Source organism: Brienomyrus brachyistius, chromosome 20 (assembly GCF_023856365.1).
Source record: "Brienomyrus brachyistius isolate T26 chromosome 20, BBRACH_0.4, whole genome shotgun sequence".
Lineage (NCBI taxonomy): Eukaryota > Metazoa > Chordata > Actinopteri > Osteoglossiformes > Mormyridae > Brienomyrus > Brienomyrus brachyistius.
The window spans coordinates 16,111,969-16,133,522 of NC_064552.1; the positions used below are offsets into that span (position 1 = coordinate 16,111,969).

The 21,554-nt window shown below is 41.8% G+C and overlaps 1 protein-coding gene across 1 annotated transcript in view; it reads right to left on the reverse strand.

Moving 5' to 3' along the window:
* Window positions 1-4,520: 4,520 nt before the first annotated feature.
* Window positions 4,521-21,554, reverse strand: part of ppp1r12c (protein phosphatase 1, regulatory subunit 12C) — a 36,470-nt gene continuing 19,436 nt past the window's right edge. The window contains exons 6-20 of the mRNA XM_048986903.1: window positions 20,355-20,499; window positions 19,683-19,757; window positions 19,501-19,580; window positions 19,027-19,142; window positions 16,824-16,891; window positions 13,297-13,424; window positions 12,467-12,554; window positions 12,158-12,272; window positions 10,699-10,823; window positions 10,241-10,296; window positions 10,035-10,089; window positions 9,732-9,836; window positions 8,632-8,682; window positions 8,476-8,526; window positions 4,521-7,992 (exon numbers count right to left, since the gene is read on the reverse strand). Of these exons, the coding sequence (XP_048842860.1) occupies window positions 7,906-7,992; window positions 8,476-8,526; window positions 8,632-8,682; window positions 9,732-9,836; window positions 10,035-10,089; window positions 10,241-10,296; window positions 10,699-10,823; window positions 12,158-12,272; window positions 12,467-12,554; window positions 13,297-13,424; window positions 16,824-16,891; window positions 19,027-19,142; window positions 19,501-19,580; window positions 19,683-19,757; window positions 20,355-20,499 (1,345 nt within the window). The 3' untranslated portion in view covers window positions 4,521-7,905. The remainder of the gene's footprint in view (window positions 7,993-8,475; window positions 8,527-8,631; window positions 8,683-9,731; window positions 9,837-10,034; window positions 10,090-10,240; window positions 10,297-10,698; window positions 10,824-12,157; window positions 12,273-12,466; window positions 12,555-13,296; window positions 13,425-16,823; window positions 16,892-19,026; window positions 19,143-19,500; window positions 19,581-19,682; window positions 19,758-20,354; window positions 20,500-21,554) is intronic.

A 21,554-nucleotide genomic window follows, 5' to 3' on the forward strand; every position in this document is an offset into this window, starting at 1 on the left:
TCCCAGGCTGCCCGACCACTGCTCCTTCACCTTTTGGGGAGGAGGAGGGTGAATGGGATCCCTCAGGGATTTCCCTGATGGCCCCACTGGACCCCTTCGGGGGAGTGACTCCTTTGCCACCACAGCAGGACAGATCCCAGCTAGGTCCCTGCCTCTCGGTCTACCGGAAAGGGGCGGTCCAACCTCCGCCACCTCCTCGGTTGCCTGTGAGTTTCCCCACTCTGACTTGTCAGTTGCCTAGGCCTTCACCGACTGTGGCTGTACCTTTGCCTGCTGCGGCTTCTGCTCCCGCCTCCCCTCTACCAGTCTCCCCCCTGGCCTCCTTCGCTAGTCCCTCCTCCTTCCTCTTCGCTCCCTCTGACATTCCCTCATGTTCCCTCCTCGCACTCGCCAAGGGTCCCTCCGACTCAGACCTCACGGTCGCCTGCTGCCCCTGTGGCTTACGCCTCTCGCCTTGCTGTTGTTAGTTCAGTGTATTTTAGTCCGTGTTCGAGTATGTTTCCCTAGTCCTGTCATTATTGTTGTCGAACTTCTGATTTATTACGCCGTAATAAACTCCGTTTATTTGTATTTTAGCTCCCTTCACCTGCTTCTCTGTGCTGATCCGTGATAGCGAAGCTTACAGCGTGTGACACATTTGAAAATAAGGCTATTCACAAATCTTGAATTTTGAAAGTCCTGCTGTGCGTATGGTGCCCTCTATTATGTGTCGCCCTTAGTGGGTGCTGTGATTTTGAATGGTAGTAACAGAGGATGAGGGTGGTGATATGGTGTCGACCAGGGATAATGATCAAGTTTCTCTCATCCCTTCCCTGATCGGCACTCCTTAGATGTCCACTGACCCTTAGCAGTTTGCTTTCCTCCACGAAGGGGGTCTATTGTTTTGAGTAGACTGTCAATGGGGGTGCTACTTTTCTCTTGGAAGCACTGGATCTCTTTGTGGATTGTCACTTGTCCATCAAGAGACTTTATTTGAAAACCTTCTCCCTGAAGTGTTAACCATGCCTGCACAAGTTCTGAGAGTATATGGGAGCTGTTGGCTCCTTGATTTGAAAATCTGATCAACGATCTATTACTTTGATCATCTAAGATGACATAGAGTTTGATTGCCTTTTCCTTTTGACCTGACTCTCACTATACAGACTTTCGAACATGACCTGCCTCTAAGATCTCCTCCACAAACCTGGTTACATCTGCTCCTGCGATGCTGTCTGTTTGCTCCCTGCCATGCTCTCTCTCCACTGGACCCTTTGTTAACCATGGTGCTGGACCTGGATGCAGAACTGACACATCCTTATCACTGTGGCACTCTGTACAGTCGAACGCTCTGTCACAGTCTTTGGGAAGTGGATGCACAGCAATGATAGCAGACATTGTTTTGTTCCATAAGAACATAACAAATTTACTTATAATGTGATGATTGATTGGTTGTTATTAATGCAATGGATTGCTGGGTTATGGACTGTATATGAATTCTTCCTCTCTAGTAGTTTCAACTGTGTGTTATGGACTTGGTTGCTGATCTGTGAGTTCTTCTTCCCTGGCACCCATAACGATTTTATTGTCAATCTATGAACTCTCCCTTCCTGGCACCAATAATGATTTTATTACGAACTTGGAATGGGTGTTACGTTGGGGTAGGTGGTGCTTATTTTTAAACCAGGTGGGGTCGAGAGGAGACGAAGTACAGATTGGACACGGGGTGCACCACGAGAGATCTGCATACAGTGCTCGATAACAGCGCGGACAAGACTGTGGACACACTCCTACCATTGGAGGCTAAGGCACCGGAGATTGGGCAGACTGTGGACGCGGCCCTACCATTGGAGGCGGCCCTACCATTGGAGGCTAAGGCACCGGAGACTGGGCAGACTGTGGACGCGGCCCTACCATTGGAGGCTAAGGCACCGGAGATTAGACAGACTGTGTACGTGGTCCTACCATTGGAGGCTAAGGCACCGGAGATTAGACAGACTGTGTACGTGGTCCTACCATTGGAGGCTAAGGCACCGGAGATTGGGCAGACTGTGTACGTGGTCCTACCATTGGAGGCTAAGGCACCGGAGATTGGGCAGACTGTGGACGCGGCCCTACCATTGGAGGCTAAGGCACCGGAGATTGGACAGACTGTGGACGTGTTCCTACCATTGGAGGCTAAGGCACCAGAGATTGGGCAGACTGTGGATGGTTCCAACTATGTTGGTCGGAGGGGTCTGCCGACCAGTATTAGGTTTTATTAATTAATACTTGAGGGCTGTGGGAGGGGGAAGTTTTTTGCTAAGGGGTATGTGTGAGGCTGCCATAATTGCCACTGTTTGGTTGCTACCCGCCCTTTAATTGTGTGTTAGTTGGCAATCTCAGTTCAGCAAAAATAGGGTTACTGGAATTACTGTAAACCATCCAGTTTACAAAATAGGAACAAACAGTAACTCCAGATTGACCGTATGTGACAGGATACAGTAATACACATACATTTCAGACAGCATACTGTCAGTGCTTAAATTGTGCCACAACTCAGTTCCAGGACTTCAGGATCAGAGAAATCTACGCTACACCTAGTATAATTAAACCGCTCCACTCATGCAGAAAAATCCTTTTGTTGGCCTTCAAGAATCTGTTACCTTCTGGTCCATTAAACTCATCGAATAGGGTACGTTTCTCTTTCAGTTAGATGTATATAACAGGTGTCGACCAAAAATATTGCATTGTTACGTGTTTAAATAATTGTGCATTATAGTTGTCAGAGACCAATTGGTGATGGTCAGTTGGTCTCTGTGCTCTTTATGAGCTCCGGCACCCCAGAGTTTACAAATTAAGCACTGCATACAGTACAATAGCGCAAACAGCTACAGTACATGTCTGTGTTACAGCACAGAGTACAGCACTCAAAAGTTACAGTAGAGAACAGTATGCAAATTACCTATTTGCCTTTCTGAAAGTCCAGAATATACTGTAGAAGTTACTGTGAAACTGTCAAGCTGCACTCACTGGCCAACTTTCCTCATTGGCATCCCAAGGATAAGGGCATGGCCAACTTGAGCTGCACAAATCTCATCAGAAACCATCTGTCCTTTTGGTTTTCCTTTTCCGCTTCCTCTACCTTCAGTTCTTTGTGGATCCATTGTTCCAAAACAAGTAAACTGACCCATGGCCCTTTCATCTATTTGATTTAGTGTGTGAACGATTTTGACTCTTTGTGTTTCCACCTGGGGAAATTGTGTTAACTGAGTTCAAGCTGTGCTGACTTGAGGTAACGGAATTGAATGCCAGCACTCTGTAAATGAGCACATGGTGTGATATATAGAAGGATTTGTTTATAGTTTCTCGTAAAAAGTTCAACAATTCTGAATGGTGTGAAAACAGGTTAATGGTGTTTCTTGCTTTGGGAAATGTCTGTGTAAGTAATCGAGTAAAAGGGACAGGCTATGAGAATAAATTAATGTGTCTCAGGATCTTAAACAGTTTTTAATGGTGCTATAGAATGAAAATCAGACTTTACCTCAGCCTAGCTAAATAAGGAGAGTTTGGTACATGGAAATGACATACCGTGAATCTCAAACACTGTAGCTCCCTCTTTCAAATATGAACCCTACATATGTAAAAAAAAGTTGGTAAGACAGGCTGATATAAAAGATTATGCAATTCTTCACCATGCCCCCAAACTTAGTATACACCAGCCCACTTTTTTCACCAGTCCTACACAACCTGTAACATATTCTCTCTCTCAAGGGACATGCATGCAGTGCACCTGCTGAAGAAAAAAATATATACTGCCAGCTCTTGATGTATGGTTATTTATTACTAGTGGGTTAAGAAAGTAAGTCCTATTCAAGAGTACATTTGCCAACTGTTCAGTTGCATGGTTCCAACTATGTTGGTAACGTTGGTGATGTTATTAACAACTATGCTTTTGGGAAACATATCTCAAGTTAGCAGGGGAGTATTAAGTGACATTATGAAATCTGTTATACTGACATTGAGAAGTACAGAGACCTCTTGTCAATGTTATTCTTACAATGCCAAAAAACAGAATTATGACTATGTTAATTTTGTGCCGGGGTGGCATGGTGGTGCAGTGGTTAGCACTGTTGAGCTCACTAAGAAAGGGAAAGGCAGGGGCAGGGAGCCCTGATCCTGGAGAGCCAGCATCCAGCAGGCTCTCTCTCCTACCTGATGCTTTACTATCTGCCTGAGGTAAGCTGTAGATTATAAGAGACCAGGTAGGATGGACAACTGCTGGATGCTGGTACTCCAGGATCAGGGCTCCCTGTCCCTATTCAAAGGCCAAATAGTAGGGTTGGAATTGGCCTTGGAAAAACCTTTTCTGTGCATTTTTAGACTAAATCAAGTTCATCTAGACACCAGAGAACAATTAAAAAATTACTGAAAAAATGCACCCTATGGTACCTTTAAATGAGTTTTGGCATCCAGTATTGCCCTTGGAACAGGTTTACAAGTTATTGCAAAGAAAAAATAAATATATAGATTTGCTAACATTTTAGAAAACAAAGATGCGTGAATACATATATCAATTTATTTGCATTTGGGTAGATGAAGGATACCATTTTTTAACAGTGTATAAACTACCATGACAGATAAATACAGACAGTATAAAAATATAACAAAATCAATATCAAAATATTATCTTTAGCACAGAAATGATAAAACAGAAATAAAAATGATCGTTGTTTGCTTTCTGGTAAAACAGGAGTCTAGCTAAATAAGTTTATTAGCTGAATATGTATTATGCTACATGCATCCATCTTCCAAACGCTTATAGTGAACAAGGTGGTTGGTTGCATATACACTGATTCTTTCATGTCTATGTACTGGCTGCTTGTGATGAGTCACAGTTTAATGCAGGCTGCTGGATTGGGCATACCCTGTAAAATGTAGATCTACAATACAACGCAGTTTTAATTGAACAATAGGGGAAAAAATCAGCATAATGCATACTTTCACACAGTTTCACTTTATGTGGAACGGGCCAAAACATGAATCTTATGTTTCAGTACAGGTAAAGTATAAAAGATGGAAATAAAGTTAGCATTTCATAGAATACAGGGCCATTATGCATGTAGTACAATATGTAACTGCACTGTAAAGGACAACTGCAGATCTTTTCTGAAATAATAGCAAAGAAGCGTGTTATTCACTATTACACACTAAAGTAACTCCACCTCCAGAAACACCACTTAGAGCAGGGGTGCGCAACTCCAGTCCTGGGGGGCCAGAGCCCTGCACATTTTTGGGTTTCCCCTCATTTAACACACCTGATTGAACTCCTTGTTCTAATTACCACACAGGTCTTGAGCTGAATCATTCATGGTGGAACAGGGAAGGAACTAAGTTACACAGGGCTCTGGCTCCCCAGGGCTGGAGTTTGACAACCCTGACTCAGAGTATTCTTAGTTACATTTAAGAATTGGCATTAAATCATAAAAATAACATTAATTGAACATTATGTTATGGAATGTTAAAGCCTACGGGTCTGTTTTCATTCACCATCAGTAAAAAAAAGTCTAAATTCCATTTATGTAAATTTGCCTGTATTTGTACAATTTGTCACCCAAAGCACAGGAGAAAAAGTTCTGTTTCATATAGAACTATAGAACAAATCTTAAATACATCTTAATACTGGCTGTAGTTAACACTCTTTATAATGGTAATGTTAATTTTTCAAATTAAGAAATATGGCTTATATTTCATTCACTCTAACGGGACCTGCCACATAAAATACAGAAAAATATTATGAAAAAGATTGTAATAGTTCTGGAAATTACTTTCTAGAGAAAATAATTTATTTAAAAACATCTTGAAAACCGAATACATTTACCATTTTTCTGTAAAACATGAAATGAATAAATAAGTGGAATTCAAGTAATAGTCTTAGCACAACTTGTAATCCATACTATGAAGTTTTTCACCTTTAAGGATATCACTTTCATATAAGGACTCCTTTTCAGCCTTTTTCGGCTGTTTTCTTTTTCTTTGATACCCCAACAATGAACTGTAAATCCCAGTTGCTTTCACTGAACATTGAAAAGAATTCTTTTTAAAACATTTTTAAAATAATGAGCTTGAGCCCTCAATACAGGAATATCATTTATGTTCAAAAAAAGCAAGCAAACCCTCACATACCTCGACAATCGACATCAATGCATTTTTTTCAATATTTGTCAAATTGCTAGCTTTGTGCTGGTGGTAGGGAACACTAGTTTTTGGTTTTATCACTAGTACCTCAGCAAGGGGCTGGAAATCGCTGGGAAATTTAAAAAGCTGAGAAGATACCTGCTAGCATAACTTATTTTCAATAACTATCTTACAGCAATTCCAAATGTACAAAATGTATGAAAACCTTATTATGGATACAGGCACTAGAAACTATGCTTTTCCCAGTCAAAAATTACTTTTTATGATTTTTAACGGGATTATCACACACTATTGACTTTTTAAAATAGTACAAGCAAAATAGACATTTTCAGCTGTATTACTCATGCATATTTATCAATTGTCTTTATATAAAGCCTATTTAAGCTCACAATCACTTATTTTAATTGCATGTGTTTTGTCGCAAAACTCCAGTAAACCATTATTTCAAAATATGACTCAAATGTCCAGGCAACTGTACAGTAATTCCAGAGATTTTCTAAATTTTTCAATTCATTGACACTTTTTACAGCAACTACTAAGAAAAATAGATTAGTAAATTAACTGAACCAGAGGAATCTGTATTTCAAAAAGAAGCTGTACTTGTCACACAGTAAAGTGAAAGCAGTCCGGTGGAGTTGCGGTTAAGCAGGCCTCCTCCGGACCCTAAAGCACTCACACATGTAGCATTGTAAAATCCACAGGTTTTTCTTAATATATGACTTACAAAGAAGACAGTACAAAAACACCAGTCTCTGTTGGGACGTGTAGGTCATTTATCAATTCCTACATACAAAATAATCTCCCTTTCAATGACAAATCCCAAAGATATAACCAACTACATAACCAAAATACTTCAGCAGAATGCATTTACAGTATCTTTAAAGGTATAAGGCACATTAAAATATTTATGGCATACACTAAGAAGCTTTAGTAAACAGTGTGTCTCCTTTGCCTATTGTTTTAGTTTCACAGTATGAAAGTCCTGACATTTTTAGACCACAGTAAACTGTAGTAATGGCCACTCTGTGCAATAGAGAAGAAAAAAGAAAGAAGTGAAAGTGTTTGGCTGCAAAAGCTCTTGAGATACTCTGCATAACTGCAATTTCTGATCCAACACAAACATTTCAGAAAAACGTACAGTTAAAAAAAAAAGAGCCCACGAATAAGCTCTTACACACAGCAACTTAAAGAATCACATTCCTATTAATTTATACCGTTTCTAACAAACATTTCGCTATTTAAAGTAGGATTATTGTCACATTTTGCTTTGCTCCTTATGCGGTGAAATATTTTGCGTTGAATTCAAATAGTTTTTATAATAATAATAATAATAATAATAATATGTTAACTATACTACTTAACAATGTTGTACATTGGCAATTTCATGCTGGCTTTCTGAAATAAGGAACATCATAAAAAAAAGTCATAAAACAACAACTTTGATACTATTTCCTGTAAGTTACAAACCAGCAGAAACAGTATATGCAGTCATATCTTTTCAGTCCATTTAACCAAGAATACCTAAGTGCAGTTGTGATAAATTCAAGTACATTAGTTTTATCTTTTTCAGTAAGAGAACAAAACTGGTTGTTCAAGAAACAAAAAACAACACACACTCAGACACACACACTCATGTTAACTTAAGCAACCAACCAATTTTAACCTGCGCTGTCAATGCCACTATTTACCTTTACCCGTGGTCTGAGGAATGGGCGAGCCTGTTTGTTTTCAATCTAAGCACGTACTTATGAATCATTTGGAAAGCTTGCTGATGACACGGATGAGGGCGGCATTTTCATCTTTTAACCGCTGATTGTCAGCTCTGAGGTCAGTCAGAATCTTAGAGAGAGAGAACATACACAAAAAGGAAAGTTACATATTACTGATTGACATAAATGTCCAACAGCACTTTCGTATCTTTAAACGAGTTTCCTGAGCTCCTGCCCTTATTAAACCCGATTGTTATATTTATTGATTTATAGAGAAGCAGATTTATTGAAGCAAAGAACGGTCATGTTTTAATACTAGGACTATGCACAATCCCTAACCTGCATGTTAGGAAAAGAAACAACTCATAATGCAATCTTAATTAAATTTAGATGTCATTCTGAGGATTTAAACATATTTACTGTCAGCATGTCACAACACTGCTCTAATTTATAATAATTTGTAAATCAATAAAAACACAAGGTATTTAGAAAACAGGAAAAATAATCTTGGTAATGAACATATTTAAGAAACATGTAGCACTTTGGTTTTAATATAGTATTTAAGGTGATTTGCATTTTATGTCCCTGAACACAAATTTGCAGCCTTCGTTACCTTCAGTTCATCTTCCAATTCCATTGCCTTTATCTCCAATGCTTTTTTTTCCTATGAAAAGCAACATCTGCTATGTAAAATGACAAATAAAACCCAATATACCTCAGCACACTGTTCACTGCTTCGTTTGTCGGCGTTGAAAATAAAAGGACTCACATATCTCTCCAGCTCCAACAAGGCTGGCCTGTCTGAACTCTGCTCCTGATTCTGAAAGAGTCATTCACAACCATTAAACCTTAACACTGACACTGTTAAAGCAAAGCCACTGATATGCAACAGCACACACAGACATCGTTCCAGAAGTCAGTGGAAAGTAGATGCCTTTCCCTGGTGCTGAAGCCCTAGAGCTTGTCATGTTTTCCTCTCTTTGTTCACCATCTTCACAAATTCATGCATCTATCTATCCTTGTGGTCCTGCACACCACGGCAGTGATACAGCACTCAGGCTGCCACCCCTCTATCAGCACCGCTGCCTCCTCCCGCTCGCACAGCCCACTCACTTGCCCCGATCTCAAAAGCCCGCTCACCTGCCCCGATCTCAAAAGCCCGCCCACCTGCCCCGGTCTCTAAAACCCGCCCACGTGCCCCGGTCTCTAAAACCCGCCCACGTGCCCCGGTCTCTAAAACCCGCCCACGTGCCCCGGTCTCTAAAACCCGCCCACGTGCCCCGGTCTCTAAAGCCCGCCCACGTGCCCCGGTCTCTAAAGCCCGCCCACGTGCCCCGGTCTCTAAAACCCGCTCACCTGCCCCGGTCTCTAAAGCCCGCCCACGTGCCCCGGTCTCTAAAGCCCGCCCACGTGCCCCGGTCTCTAAAGCCCGCCCACGTGCCCCGGTCTCTAAAGCCCGCCCACCTGCCCCGGTCTCTAAAGCCCGCCCACGTGCCCCGGTCTCTAAAGCCCGCCCACCTGCCCCGGTCTCTAAAGCCCGCCCACGTGCCCCGGTCTCTAAAACCCACCCACCTGCCCCGGTCTCTAAAACCCGCCCACGTGCCCCGGTCTCTAAAGCCCGCTCACCTGCCCCGGTCTCTAAAGCCCGCTCACCTGCCCCGGTCTCTAAAGCCCACTCACCTGCCCCGGTCTCTAAAGCCCACTCACCTGCCCCGGTCTCTAAAGCCCACTCACCTGCCCCGGTCTCTAAAGCCCACTCACCTGCCCCGGTCTCTAAAGCCCGCTCACGTGCCTCGGTCTCTAAAGCCCACTCACCTGCCTCAGTCTCTAAAGCCCGCTCACGTGCCTCGGTCTCTAAAGCCCACTCACCTGCCTCAGTCTCTCCAGGTCCACTTTGTTCTGATTGAGCTGCAGTTCTGTCTCCTGCAGCTTCTCCCTGAGCAGCTCGTTATCCTTTAACACCTTATGGAACAGCTAGGAGAAGAATGACAGAAGGTGCTAAGGATTCTTCTAATACAAATACAAATTCTGTGCCAGGTTCATATATTCATCCACTTTTTACAAAACTGCTGAAATAGACTGATAAAAACAGATTATGCAATGTTGCCATGGTGAACGACAGAAAAATGTCAAATGAAATGATGAAATACAGAAAAGAGTAAATGAGCCTACCACTTTGTAGTCAGGTGAAGTGGATATGTTTGTGTAATCTTCTGGTTGAGGCTCACTGAAAGAGCGACAGGATCTGCTGATTATACCGGTCAAGCAGCCTCAGCACATTTCTGCCTAATCAAGCAGTTAGACCAAAGTATATTGGTCTGACTAAAGCCACATGGTTTAAAGTCTGTAGGTCTGGTTTGTTGCCAGACAAAAGCTACCTGTGTGAGCTGGAGGAGTCTGTGAGAGAATCATCCATCTGATCAGTGTCTTCCATCTGAAAGACAAATTTAAAGGTAAGTATATAGCAGTACTTTAATTTGAGAAGCTGAAAATACATTTCTACAATTATTACTAAACAGTGCTTGGAAAGGAATTGGATTAATGTTACACACTGTAAAATGCTGAAGTATTTCGACTACAGAACATAATTCCAGTTACATGGGGCAGCGAGTGGCTCAGTGGGCTAAGCCTGTGACAGTAATTTTAAAAACTTCCGACAATAGACGTTTTGACAAGAAGACTTTTTATGGATTACGGATTTAGTCAACGTTTTGTTCATGTTTCTTCAATTTCAGCAAGTTATGAACTGAAATACACGAGAAAGATATGCGGCATTGTCGAAGATGTCACTGACCATAGAGGGTTAATATCACAGTGTGATGACGTGGCCGGTTACCTCTCCAGAGTGAGCCTGAAGCACCCCAGTGAAGCGTCTTTCCTTCCTCCCTTTCCGCCGCTCCTTCACTCCTAGCCGTGAAAACTTCTCCCCATCCTCGGGGCTGTTCTTAGCAGGTTCAATGTCTATAACAGAAAGCGAAGCAGATTTAAACGAGCAGGTGCATATACAGCTGCAGTCATACCAAGCAGTGTGTTCACAATCACTCGTTTATGCACTGATTAAAATTTGCCTTTGTGATCACCTGGCCATATAGCGGAAGGAAGACTGGATTAGTGTCCAAATAAAGAGCGATAACATCAGTTATATCTAAGCACTTCACATCAAAAGTGAATGAAAATTCAGTCCTCTATGTTGTGTCTTAAACAGTTAGATAATCAAGCAAAGTGGGAAGTTTTTTTAAATGTTTATTGAGCAGACAGATTGAAGAAAGCAGAAGAAATTCCTGTGACCTTCACAGCCAGTTATATTATTTGTAATTTTTTTTATTTTTGTTTTAATTATGCAATCTGTACAGGCTACCCAATCCTATTCTTCCGGGTTTAGTTCATACACAGTGTATATGTGAGAATGTGTGTGCCAGTCGCATCATTGACTTCACATCGGTGTTGCGTACTCAGGCATGGTTAGCAATCCCACTACATCCATACCGTGCCCGAGTCCAACTCCAAGCAGGCCCAGGCACGATATGGAGTGATCATACTATACAAAGTGGACCTTGGGGGTCAAACGTGCTTGGGCACGGTATAGATCGGCTAGTGAGTATACCCTTGGTAAGCATTCTCTTCCAGTACATCTTACAAACACAGTGGGTGCATTCAAAAACATAGCTGTTTACTCCTGCTTTCAATTATACTGTATCTTATAGTGCAATAAAAATGATACTTCCAGCTTCCAGAGCAGAAGTGAAAGTGTAAACATTTTTCCACCCAATCAGGAAACTAAAACCTGTGTCACCTCAACTTAGCATCTCTTCAGTAAATGGTGCCAGGACATAACAGGGAAATGTACAAGATTCAAGCAGAGCAGAGTGATTTTATTTCTCATCTAGAAAAACAATGATATACTACACTACATATTATACTTTTATTATTCGATTAATATTCACTAATTATTAATATTGTTCTTTAATATTATTACTCTTTAATAATAATAATAATAATCGATGCTTTATTGATCCCCGTAAGGAAATTGTCTTTACGCCTCCCACAACTTGCTCTTTTTTCATAGAGGAAGTTGTCTGCGAAGGGCTGCCACCTGTAGCGGCGCCCAGGGAGCTGGGGGTTAAGGGCCTTGCTCAAGGACCCACAGGCTGAGGCTGGGTTTGAACCTGCGACCTTCTGATTACAGGCACACAGGCTTAGCCCACTGAGCCACACGCTGCCCCCAATGGGATATTCTGAAAGATTTTGAAAGGTATACATTGTGTTTTTAGTTTTAAAAACATTTTCAGCCTCACCTCGTTCGGCAGGAGTCACGGTCACAACAGGGCTGACTGCCTGAATACTGCGTGGGATGTCTGAACTTTTGCCAATGGTCTTCTCTGCCTCCTTCAAGTCTGTGAGCGTCACACCCTGCAAACCATCCAATGCAAACAACTCAGTTCTGCCTGGTATTGCTAGCAACTTTGCGGTTCAGTCTCATGCTCCTCGCTGTGTGAAGCTCTTGGTTATTTTGGGTTTCAGTGATAAACATGGCACAATATGTTAATGGCTTCACTTTATATTTAAAGAAGACCTGCTATACAACAGCTTAGGGTGGTAAAGACCTGAGTGGAGCGTCTTGACTGCCGCAGGAGTCTGGACCGTGCTTTCCTCTGTGACTCTGACTCCTCGTCTCTCATAGAGGTCTGAAATCTGTAGACAGAAAACTATGCATCAGTAGGGTATTCAGCCAAAAATGGGCATGTTGCGGTCACAGTACAGGCAGCCTGACTTGCTCCCGTCAGTGAGCCCTTGGACAGCTATCCGCTAGCCTGACTTGCTCCCGTCAGTGAGCCCTGGACAGCTATCCGCTAGCCTGACTTGCTCCCGTCAGTGAGCCCTGGACAGCTATCCGCTAGCCTGACTTGCTCCCGTCAGTGAGCCCTTGGACAGCTATCCGCTAGCCTGACTTGCTCCCGTCAGTGAGCCCTTGGACAGCTATCCGCTAGCCTGACTTGCTACCGTCAATGAGCCTTGGACAGCTATCCGCTAGCCTGACTTGCTCCCGTCAATGAGCCTTGGACAGCTATCCGCTAGCCTGACTTGCTCCCGTCAGTGAGCCTTGGACAGCTATCCGCTAGCCTGACTTGCTCCCGTCAGTGAGCCTTGGACAGCTATCCGCTAGCCTGACTTGCTCCCGTCAGTGAGCCTTGGACAGCTATCCGCTAGCCTGACTTGCTCCCGTCAGTGAGCCTTGGACAGCTATCCGCTAGCCTGACTTGCTCCCGTCAGTGAGCCTTGGACAGCTATCCGCTAGCCTGACTTGCTCCCGTCAGTGAGCCTTGGACAGCTATCCGCTAGCCTGACTTGCTCCCGTCAGTGAGCCTTGGACAGCTATCTGCTAGCCTGACTTGCTCCCGTCAGTGAGCCTTGGACAGCTATCTGCTAGCCTTACTTGCGCTTGTCAGTGTTGCCAGTGCTGGAGCTTTCAGAGGTAGAAGATGCAGTTCTCTGAAGGGTGGGCTGGACTCGTGCTGTCCTGTTCTCCCTTTCTTTCTCCTTCCTCTCATTCTCTTCTTCACACTGGGCAGGTATAATAAAAGAAAAAAAAATCACCTTTAACTTTAAACTACACAGACTTTATTTTGCAAGCTTGAGTTTTCGTTAAACTTATAGCTGTTTAACCACCCATCTAGTGAACCATGAGACTATTCCTGGAATCAAAGGGGACACCCTGGATGGGATGCCAAGTTTGCTCAATAATTACGATAATAAGAAAAACAATAACTATATACAAGTAGCTAGAAAAGTTTCCACCCTCCATATTTGAAGAGTCTGCCAAGTAATAATCTTATAAGCCGTAAGGTGTGAAAAATCTATAAATCTTTTTCATCTGAGGTGTGTACTGCAATATACTGCAAATTAAATGAAAACAACAATGAGAAAATGTAACTCTGATAGCTGGATCACCAGACCACATTCACTCTGCACCAGCAGCTGCTTCTACACATCTATTTCTTGTTTTTATAGCACATTCTATGGATACTATTTATATTTATATTCCATCTAACAAGAATTAATGTCATATTAAGTTGGAGGATACTTTGTATGGAAACTGATATCATTATTAATCTGTAGAATGTCACAGACTGCAAAACATTTAGTAAATTGCCTTTTCTTTCAGTTAATACAAAATCAGATGGTGAAACATACAGAATTAGACAGCAGACACATGAAACAGAGCAGACTTACAAAGACTATAAAGACACTTATGATATAGCTGGATATTTGGCAGGTGAGAAATATAAGTATGAATCTGCCAACTGTGAAACAACCAGAAAAACAAAGAGGGGTGACTTGCCTCTTTAAAAAAAATAACATCTTATATTCTAACAGTATCATACCTTTCATAAAGACAGTAAAGAACCAGATTTACTGGTTAACTGAAAGGAAGTAGTTATTTGAGGCACAATGTCACAGTGGGCCTGCGTCCATAGTGGGGTACTGCAGGGTTCAATTTTAGGACCACAACTGTTCTAATTTACATTAATGATATTGACACCAATACATACAGTAAACTGGTTAAATTTGCAGACGACACCAAGGTAGGTGGTGTAGCAGATACTGATCTAGCGTCGGAGAGGCTACAACGGGATCTGGATTTAATTAGCAACTGGGCTGATACCTGGCAGATGAAATTTAACATAGATAAATATAAGGCAATCCAAGCAGGGAGCAGAAATATAAAGTACAGATATTTTATGGATTCCATGGAAATAAAGGTAGCTGATTACGAGAAAGATTTCGGTGTGTATGTTGATGCTTCCATGTCCCACTCTCGCCAGTGTGGGAAGCAATAAAAAAGGCCAATAGGATGTTGGGTTACATCTCTAGGTGTGTGGAGTTTAAGACAAGGGAAGTGATGCTAAGATTACATAATTCCTTGGTAAGACCCCACCCAGAATATTGTGTACCTTAAAAAGGACATTGCTGCCTTGGAAAGGGTACAATATAGGGCTACGAGAATGATTCCTGGTCTTAGATGAATGTCTTATGAAGAGAGGTTAGCTGAGCTCAATCTGTTTAGCCTCAAGCAAAGGAGACTAAGGGGGGACATGATCCAGGTGTATAAGATACTAATAGGTCTGGATGCTGTTCAACCAATTGGCTATTTCAGTTTAAGTTTAAATACTAGAACTCGTGGCGATAAGTGGAAATTAGTGGGAGAACATTTTAAAATGAATTTCAGAAAGCACTTTTTTACACAGCATGCAGTTAGAGTATGGAATAGTCTTCCTGCTAGTGTAGCGAAAGCTAAAACCCTGGGTTCCTTTAAATCAGAGCTAGATAGGATTTTAACAACTCTGAGCTATTAGTTAAATTCTCCCCAAATGAGCTTCATGGGCCAAATGGCCTCCTCTCTTTTGTAAATTTCTCATGTTCTTATTTGTTTTTTGTACGTGGTAGTTTTAATTAATTTTCTTTAAAAGTTATTTCATAGTGATAATTTGGAGATTATCCAGAGATTGCAGTTGTTCTTATAAATAAGTTTAAATAATAAATAACTAAATAAGTTTAACTTTGTGTTTTCAGCCAAATAGAGCACTAAAATAGACACATTTGTTGTGCACATGTAATTTCTTTCATACACGAGTCATGTGTCACTGCAGTGTGTCACGGCTTTTCCATCTGTGGAATATGACAACAGCACATAGACAATAAGACAGGTGATCCTGAATGTGAAATGAGGTGTGACGCTTCCAGCACTGTCACACAGAGACTCAGGGTCAGGAAGCTGGACGAAGGGCATGAAGTCTGGTATCTATTACGAAATAAAACCTGACAGCTGTAAGTGTAAGGCAGTGTTTCTCAAGCCAGTCCTCAGGGGCGTCCAGACGGTCCACGTTTTGGCGTCAGTTTGAGAAACACTGCTGGAAGGCATGGCTCCCCACTCGTTATTACACTCAACACTGTGGTGCCAGGGGGAGGAAGCATAATAATACGAATCAGGTCAGGTGCTGTAATTATCAGTTCAGGTGAAAACTCCAGGGGAAATTTTCCAGCCTCATCATTCTGGGTCCTGGAGTAAGAATTTTGTTCATTCTGCTGAGTGCTAATAGCCCGTGCTATTACCATAATGCTAGAAAAAATACATTTTCATTAAATACAAATAAGATCATTTGTGAACATGCATTAATGTATGTGGTCTTCAATACAGTACATTACCAAAAATTCATCCCCTTAAAGTCCTGTAGGGGGCATACTTCACACTGCTGTTAGGTAAACTAGATTCTGTTCTGTTTAATAGGCTCAGCATATGTGAATGCTACATTCTCTTCCTGCGTAGTGTTTTAAGTTTGCATCAGCAGCCATACCACCTGACTAGGTAAAGCTAAGAAGCTAAGCAGGCTTGAGCCTGGCAGAAATTGCTTGGATGGGAGACCAGCTAGGAAAATCTGGGTTGCTGTTGGGAGAGGTGTTGGTGTGGCCAGCAGGGGGAGCCCATTCTGTGGTCTGTGTGGATCCCAATGCCCCAGTGCCGTGACAGGGACACTGTGCTGTAAAAATGGTGCTTCCCTTCAAATAAGATGTAAATCTGAGGTCATAATAGACCTCTGTGCATCTTTTGGTATCCTAGCTAAAATTGCCCACTGTGGCCCTTTAATATCTGGCCGCCTAATCATCCCTTATATCTAATGGTTGAATCGCCCCTTCACCCCATTAGCTACTGTATGGTGAGGATACTGGCACAGAATGGCTGCTGTCGCATCATCTAGGTGGGTATTAAACAGTGGTAGTGGTGGAAGTGGCTCCCCATTGCTTCTGTTAAAGTGCTTTGGGTGTCTTGAAAAGCACTATATAAATGTATCATTCTTAGCTTTTACTGTTTTGCTACTTGAAAACTTTAATTCATTTGCCTGTTGGAGTACATATGACTTCACTATGCGTGAAGACTTCCTAAGAAAAAAGAAGCCGGCTTACCGTCTTGGAGACAGTAACAGTAGGTGGGACCGTTTTTTCACTTTCTGGGCTTGACAAGGTGGAGTTTTCTGAGGGGATGAAAGCGAAACAGAAACTGTTGACTATTATGCTCACAAATTCAGTTATCAGCATCTAAAAGACAGAGGAAGTCTTTGAATCAGGTAAATTTGTCACAGTATGTTTGTGACATAAACTGACTTTTTGTTAAGTTGCAATAAGTGAAATACAGTCAATAAAGTTGAATTACTACCTTTCTGGGAGGTGGCATGAGTAAATGCTGTCCTGTAGTTCTGTTCTGGCCAACTCTGGATATAACGGACTGTTTTGCCAGGTCCCTTGAAGTCCATTATTACTGGATTTTACTCTATTCTATTCTAACAAGCAAAATGTGGAAAATGAACTATTTCATTTACATTTTGCAGAGCAAGTGACATTACCTTAAATTATTAGGTAGACCTACATGAGAATTGTGTCAGTTGTAGCTCAAATTTAATAATTCCTCAACCAAATTCCCCAAATGGGCCATACTGTCACAGTTTTAAGATCAAATAATGCAGAAGTAGATCAGATGTGGATAGAACAAATGTTTTTGAATCTTTCAGCTTCATTGCATGTAATCCACAACAGACAATCAATCAGTTTAATAAGATGCTTGACATTTCTTTGATTGTTTGTTATTGCCAATTGTTTTACCCTGCAACCAATTAACTACAACAGAGGCAAAATCGACATTTAAGACAATAATGTAATTTGAGTCTGTTGTCAAACAAATTTTTAGAATTAGGGAAAACTGATACGTGACAGTAACGAGTTTGTGAGAATGAACCATATTGCAATTAAGAACGAATCCATGTACATTTGGTCTCTCTTTTCCTCATTACAATTCGGTAAACAGGCAAATATGCTAACCAGTAGATATGGTATAATTGTTAGGATTATTAGTGGCATGGACTGAAACTTTAGAGTGCATTGCTGATATCATTATGCAATCAACTGCACAGTCCAAGCAAGCTTATTTCCTAAAGTGCATGTCCCTTTTCAGCTATAACAGCTGCCACTCATGCTGGCTTTCAACAACATTTTGGAGTGTTTCTGTGGGAATTTTTTCCCATTCATCCAGAAGAGCATTTGTGAGGTCAGGCACTGATGATGGGCTTGAATGCCGGACTCTGAATCTCTGTTCTAGTTCATCCCAAATGTTTTCAATGGGTTTGTCAGGGCTCAGTGTGGGCCAGTCAAGTTCTTCCATGCCAAACTCCGCCAACCATGTCTTAATGGACCTTGCTGTGTGCACTGGGATAGAAAAGATCCTTCCCCAAACTGTTCTCACAAAGTTGGAAACGTAGAATTGTACAAAATGTCTTGTTATGCTGAAGCATTAATAGTTCCCTTAACTGGAACTAAGGGGCCAACCCCAACCCCTGAAAAACAACCCCATACCATTATCCCTCCCCAACCAAACTTTACATTTGGCACAATGCAGTCAAGCAAGTAACATTCTCCTTGCATATGCCAAACCCAGACTCGTCCATCTGACTGCCAGACAGAGAAGCAGGATTGGTCACTCTAGCGGCTCAGCCATGGATGTCTGTTCCATGAGTTAATGTCAGAGGAAGTTTGGAGCTCTGCAGTTATTGACTCAACAGATCATTGGCGACCTTTAGCACTATTAACCTTAGTACTTGCCGACCCCTGTCTGTTACTTTACATGATCTGCCACTTTGTGACTGAGTTTCTGTTGTTCCTAAACGCTTCCACTTTGAAATAACACCACTTGCACTTGACCGTGGAATATCTAACAGGGAAGAAATTTCACAAGTTGACTTCTTGCAAAGGTCCCAGCTGATAACGATACCATGATTGTATTCACTGAGCTGTTCAGAATGACCCATTCTTTCAGTAATGTTTGTAACATTGACTGCATGGCTAGGGGCTTGATTTTATACACCTATGGCAATGAGTCTGAATGAAACACCTGAATTCAATGATTAAGAGGTGTGTCCAAATTCTTTTGGTCCATATAGTATTCATATCCTATCAAGGTTAATGTCCAATTTGCTCTATGTATTTAGCAAATTAGGAAAAGATGCATGGTTAGATTAAATTGAAGGCCCACAGAGCTCCATGCGAGACCCCCGCATAGGCCTGGGTGGGTCCGAGCCCCATGTGAGACACCCGCAGAGGCCCGGGCGAAAGGTCTTACCAGGGCTGCTCTCTCTTTCGTCCTCCCTCAGCTCCAGCCCCCCAGGGACCCCCTTTTCCTTTGACTGGTCTTGCACGTTCATCTTCTCTCTGCTGCTCATTCGGCACACGGAGCTCCTGAAGCAGGATTTAGCAGACATAAGGTATGAAGCCCAGGTAAAATATTATTTATAACTGTAGGGCATTCATGGCAAAAGGAGAACCAAAGTAATTCTGTGTACGTTTTATCACCACAAACAAAACCACTTATGTAGTGCAGCTTTGTTGGGTGCCTCAGCGTAAGCCAGGAAGCATAGGGCACAAGGCATGGGACACCCCAGATGGGGCGTAGCCTCAAAACAAACAACCACACGCGGGGGACAGCAAGCCATCCCAAAATCCACGTCTCTGACACGTAGGAGGAAATAACAGCAGAGCCCGACGGGACTCATTAATGCAAACCAATGCAGAACATGAAGTGAGGGATGGAACAGACCTTCGGTTTTTGCTGGATGTGTTGGCAGCGGCAGGTTCCACCACGTTTTGTCGCTCGTTCACAGACTGTTCATTGCGCCACTGAAAAAGGGAGTTTCTCCGTTAGCAGATTTTCATCAGTGCCGACATAATTTCTGTTGTCTAATAGAAATCATGGCAAAGCAGAGTGTTTAAATGACTGACATGGGCCTGTTTCTGCGAGAGCTCCTCCAGCAGGGTTTTCATGCTTTCATCAGCTATATCAAATGGAGTCTGACCCTGGAAAAGACAGACGAGAGCATATGCATGTCAAATTATCCCTTACAGGCTATATGAAATTTGGATGATATTTTCTGAGTTTACACCTCATCTACTGACCCTCCCTCCTGTCATCTACTATCCCTTGGTTATGGTCTCTTTTCCATACTGGATGCTCTAGTATTTTTAGCACTGGTCTTGTAGGAACCAAGCCCTCATGATGTCCTTTGAATAGCTCTTTTCTTAGGTTCTTGCAGTAGTTTTAGAATGTAGTGTGTAGATCAGTGTTTCTCAAACTGGTCCTCTGGGACACCCAGACAGTCCATGTTTTTGGTCCTACCAGAAGATGGGGGGGGGACACTCTGGCAAGGAGCTGGGAGAAAATAAAAACGTGGGCCGTCTTGGGGTCCTCAAGGACTAGGGTGAGAACCACTGGTATAGACCTTGTTCCAATACTAACTTGCATTGGTTGCTGGTCATTTACTGGAAGCTCAGTCAAGCTGGCTCCTTGATAGCTACATACTGTAATACAGTACCTGCCTCACTTGTATGATACTTTGGACAAAAGCGTCTAGTAAATAAATGAGTAAATCTAAGCGCTGTTCTAGAGCTCCTCACCGCATTGCTGCGGGCCTCCATGTTGCAGAGATGCTCGGCCAGGATCCTACAGGCTTCTCCCTGTCCCCAGTGTGCTGCCGCATGGAAGGCCGTCCAGCCATCGGTGTCTGTCAGGGACACATCTATCCCACAGTGACACAAGAGCCTAGGCCAAAAAGGAGGATTTTCTCAAAACAAAACCCAATGCTGACCATGCACAAAAAAAACAACATTTTTAAATATCAAAAGATGGAAATGCGGCGATAAGAGCTGCAGGTAGGGCCAGTATTAAGAGGAAAAAGATTGTTAATGTACATTTAACTAGACAGTGACATGATGCATTTATTATAACCATATATTTAGTTTGGTAGCAACACATGTTCTTAACCTGCAGAATTATAATTATTATTACCTTGACAAATCCATATTAGGGATTTGCTTTATCATTCAATGCATTTAATTGCAGACCTATGCCTAATTATATAAATCTTGACACACCTTTTTATAAACTTTCGTAATTGTTGTCTATTTTATTGATTTGAACTCTAGCTGCCACTATCAATCTAAATATAGGCTACATGAATCTAGTAAAACATATCTGTTACATTATCAAACTAAATGTAAACGATTTTTAAATAAAAATGAATAGAAAACACCTTTTTTAAAGCATCTGTTGATGTAGTCCTATTTTATTAATGCTTGCTGCCACTGTTCAGCTAAATATACATTAATAATCTAATAAAACATGTTGGTTATACCATTAAGCTAAATGTGATTTTTGAATAATTAAAAAAAAAACACCTTAAAAAAATCCATAAATGTTCAGTTTCAGAAACACTGGTCTAAGAAACACATCCTGTTTTGTAACATCTGTGTGACCATCAAAGTGCCTTTCAGTTTCCCCTGAGTCATTTCATCGTCTGATACATGCGTCAAACAGCATTTAGATTGCCTGTTGAATCCTGTTGTTAAAAAACAATTAAATTTCATAACAGGAACTAAAATCACGCACTTGGAATGGTGTTATTCAGAACTAAGCATTATGTTTTTGTAAAGGTTCTATTTCTTACACTTAAACATAAGAAATTTTTATGTGAAATGCAAAAATTGTTCCATAAATTTTAAGATGTGTCTATCAGTTGAGACAGTGGCTGAATATGGAAGCAAATAAGATTAAATGACACCTGGATGCCCAGTTAGAAGGCAGCAGACAACCCTAAA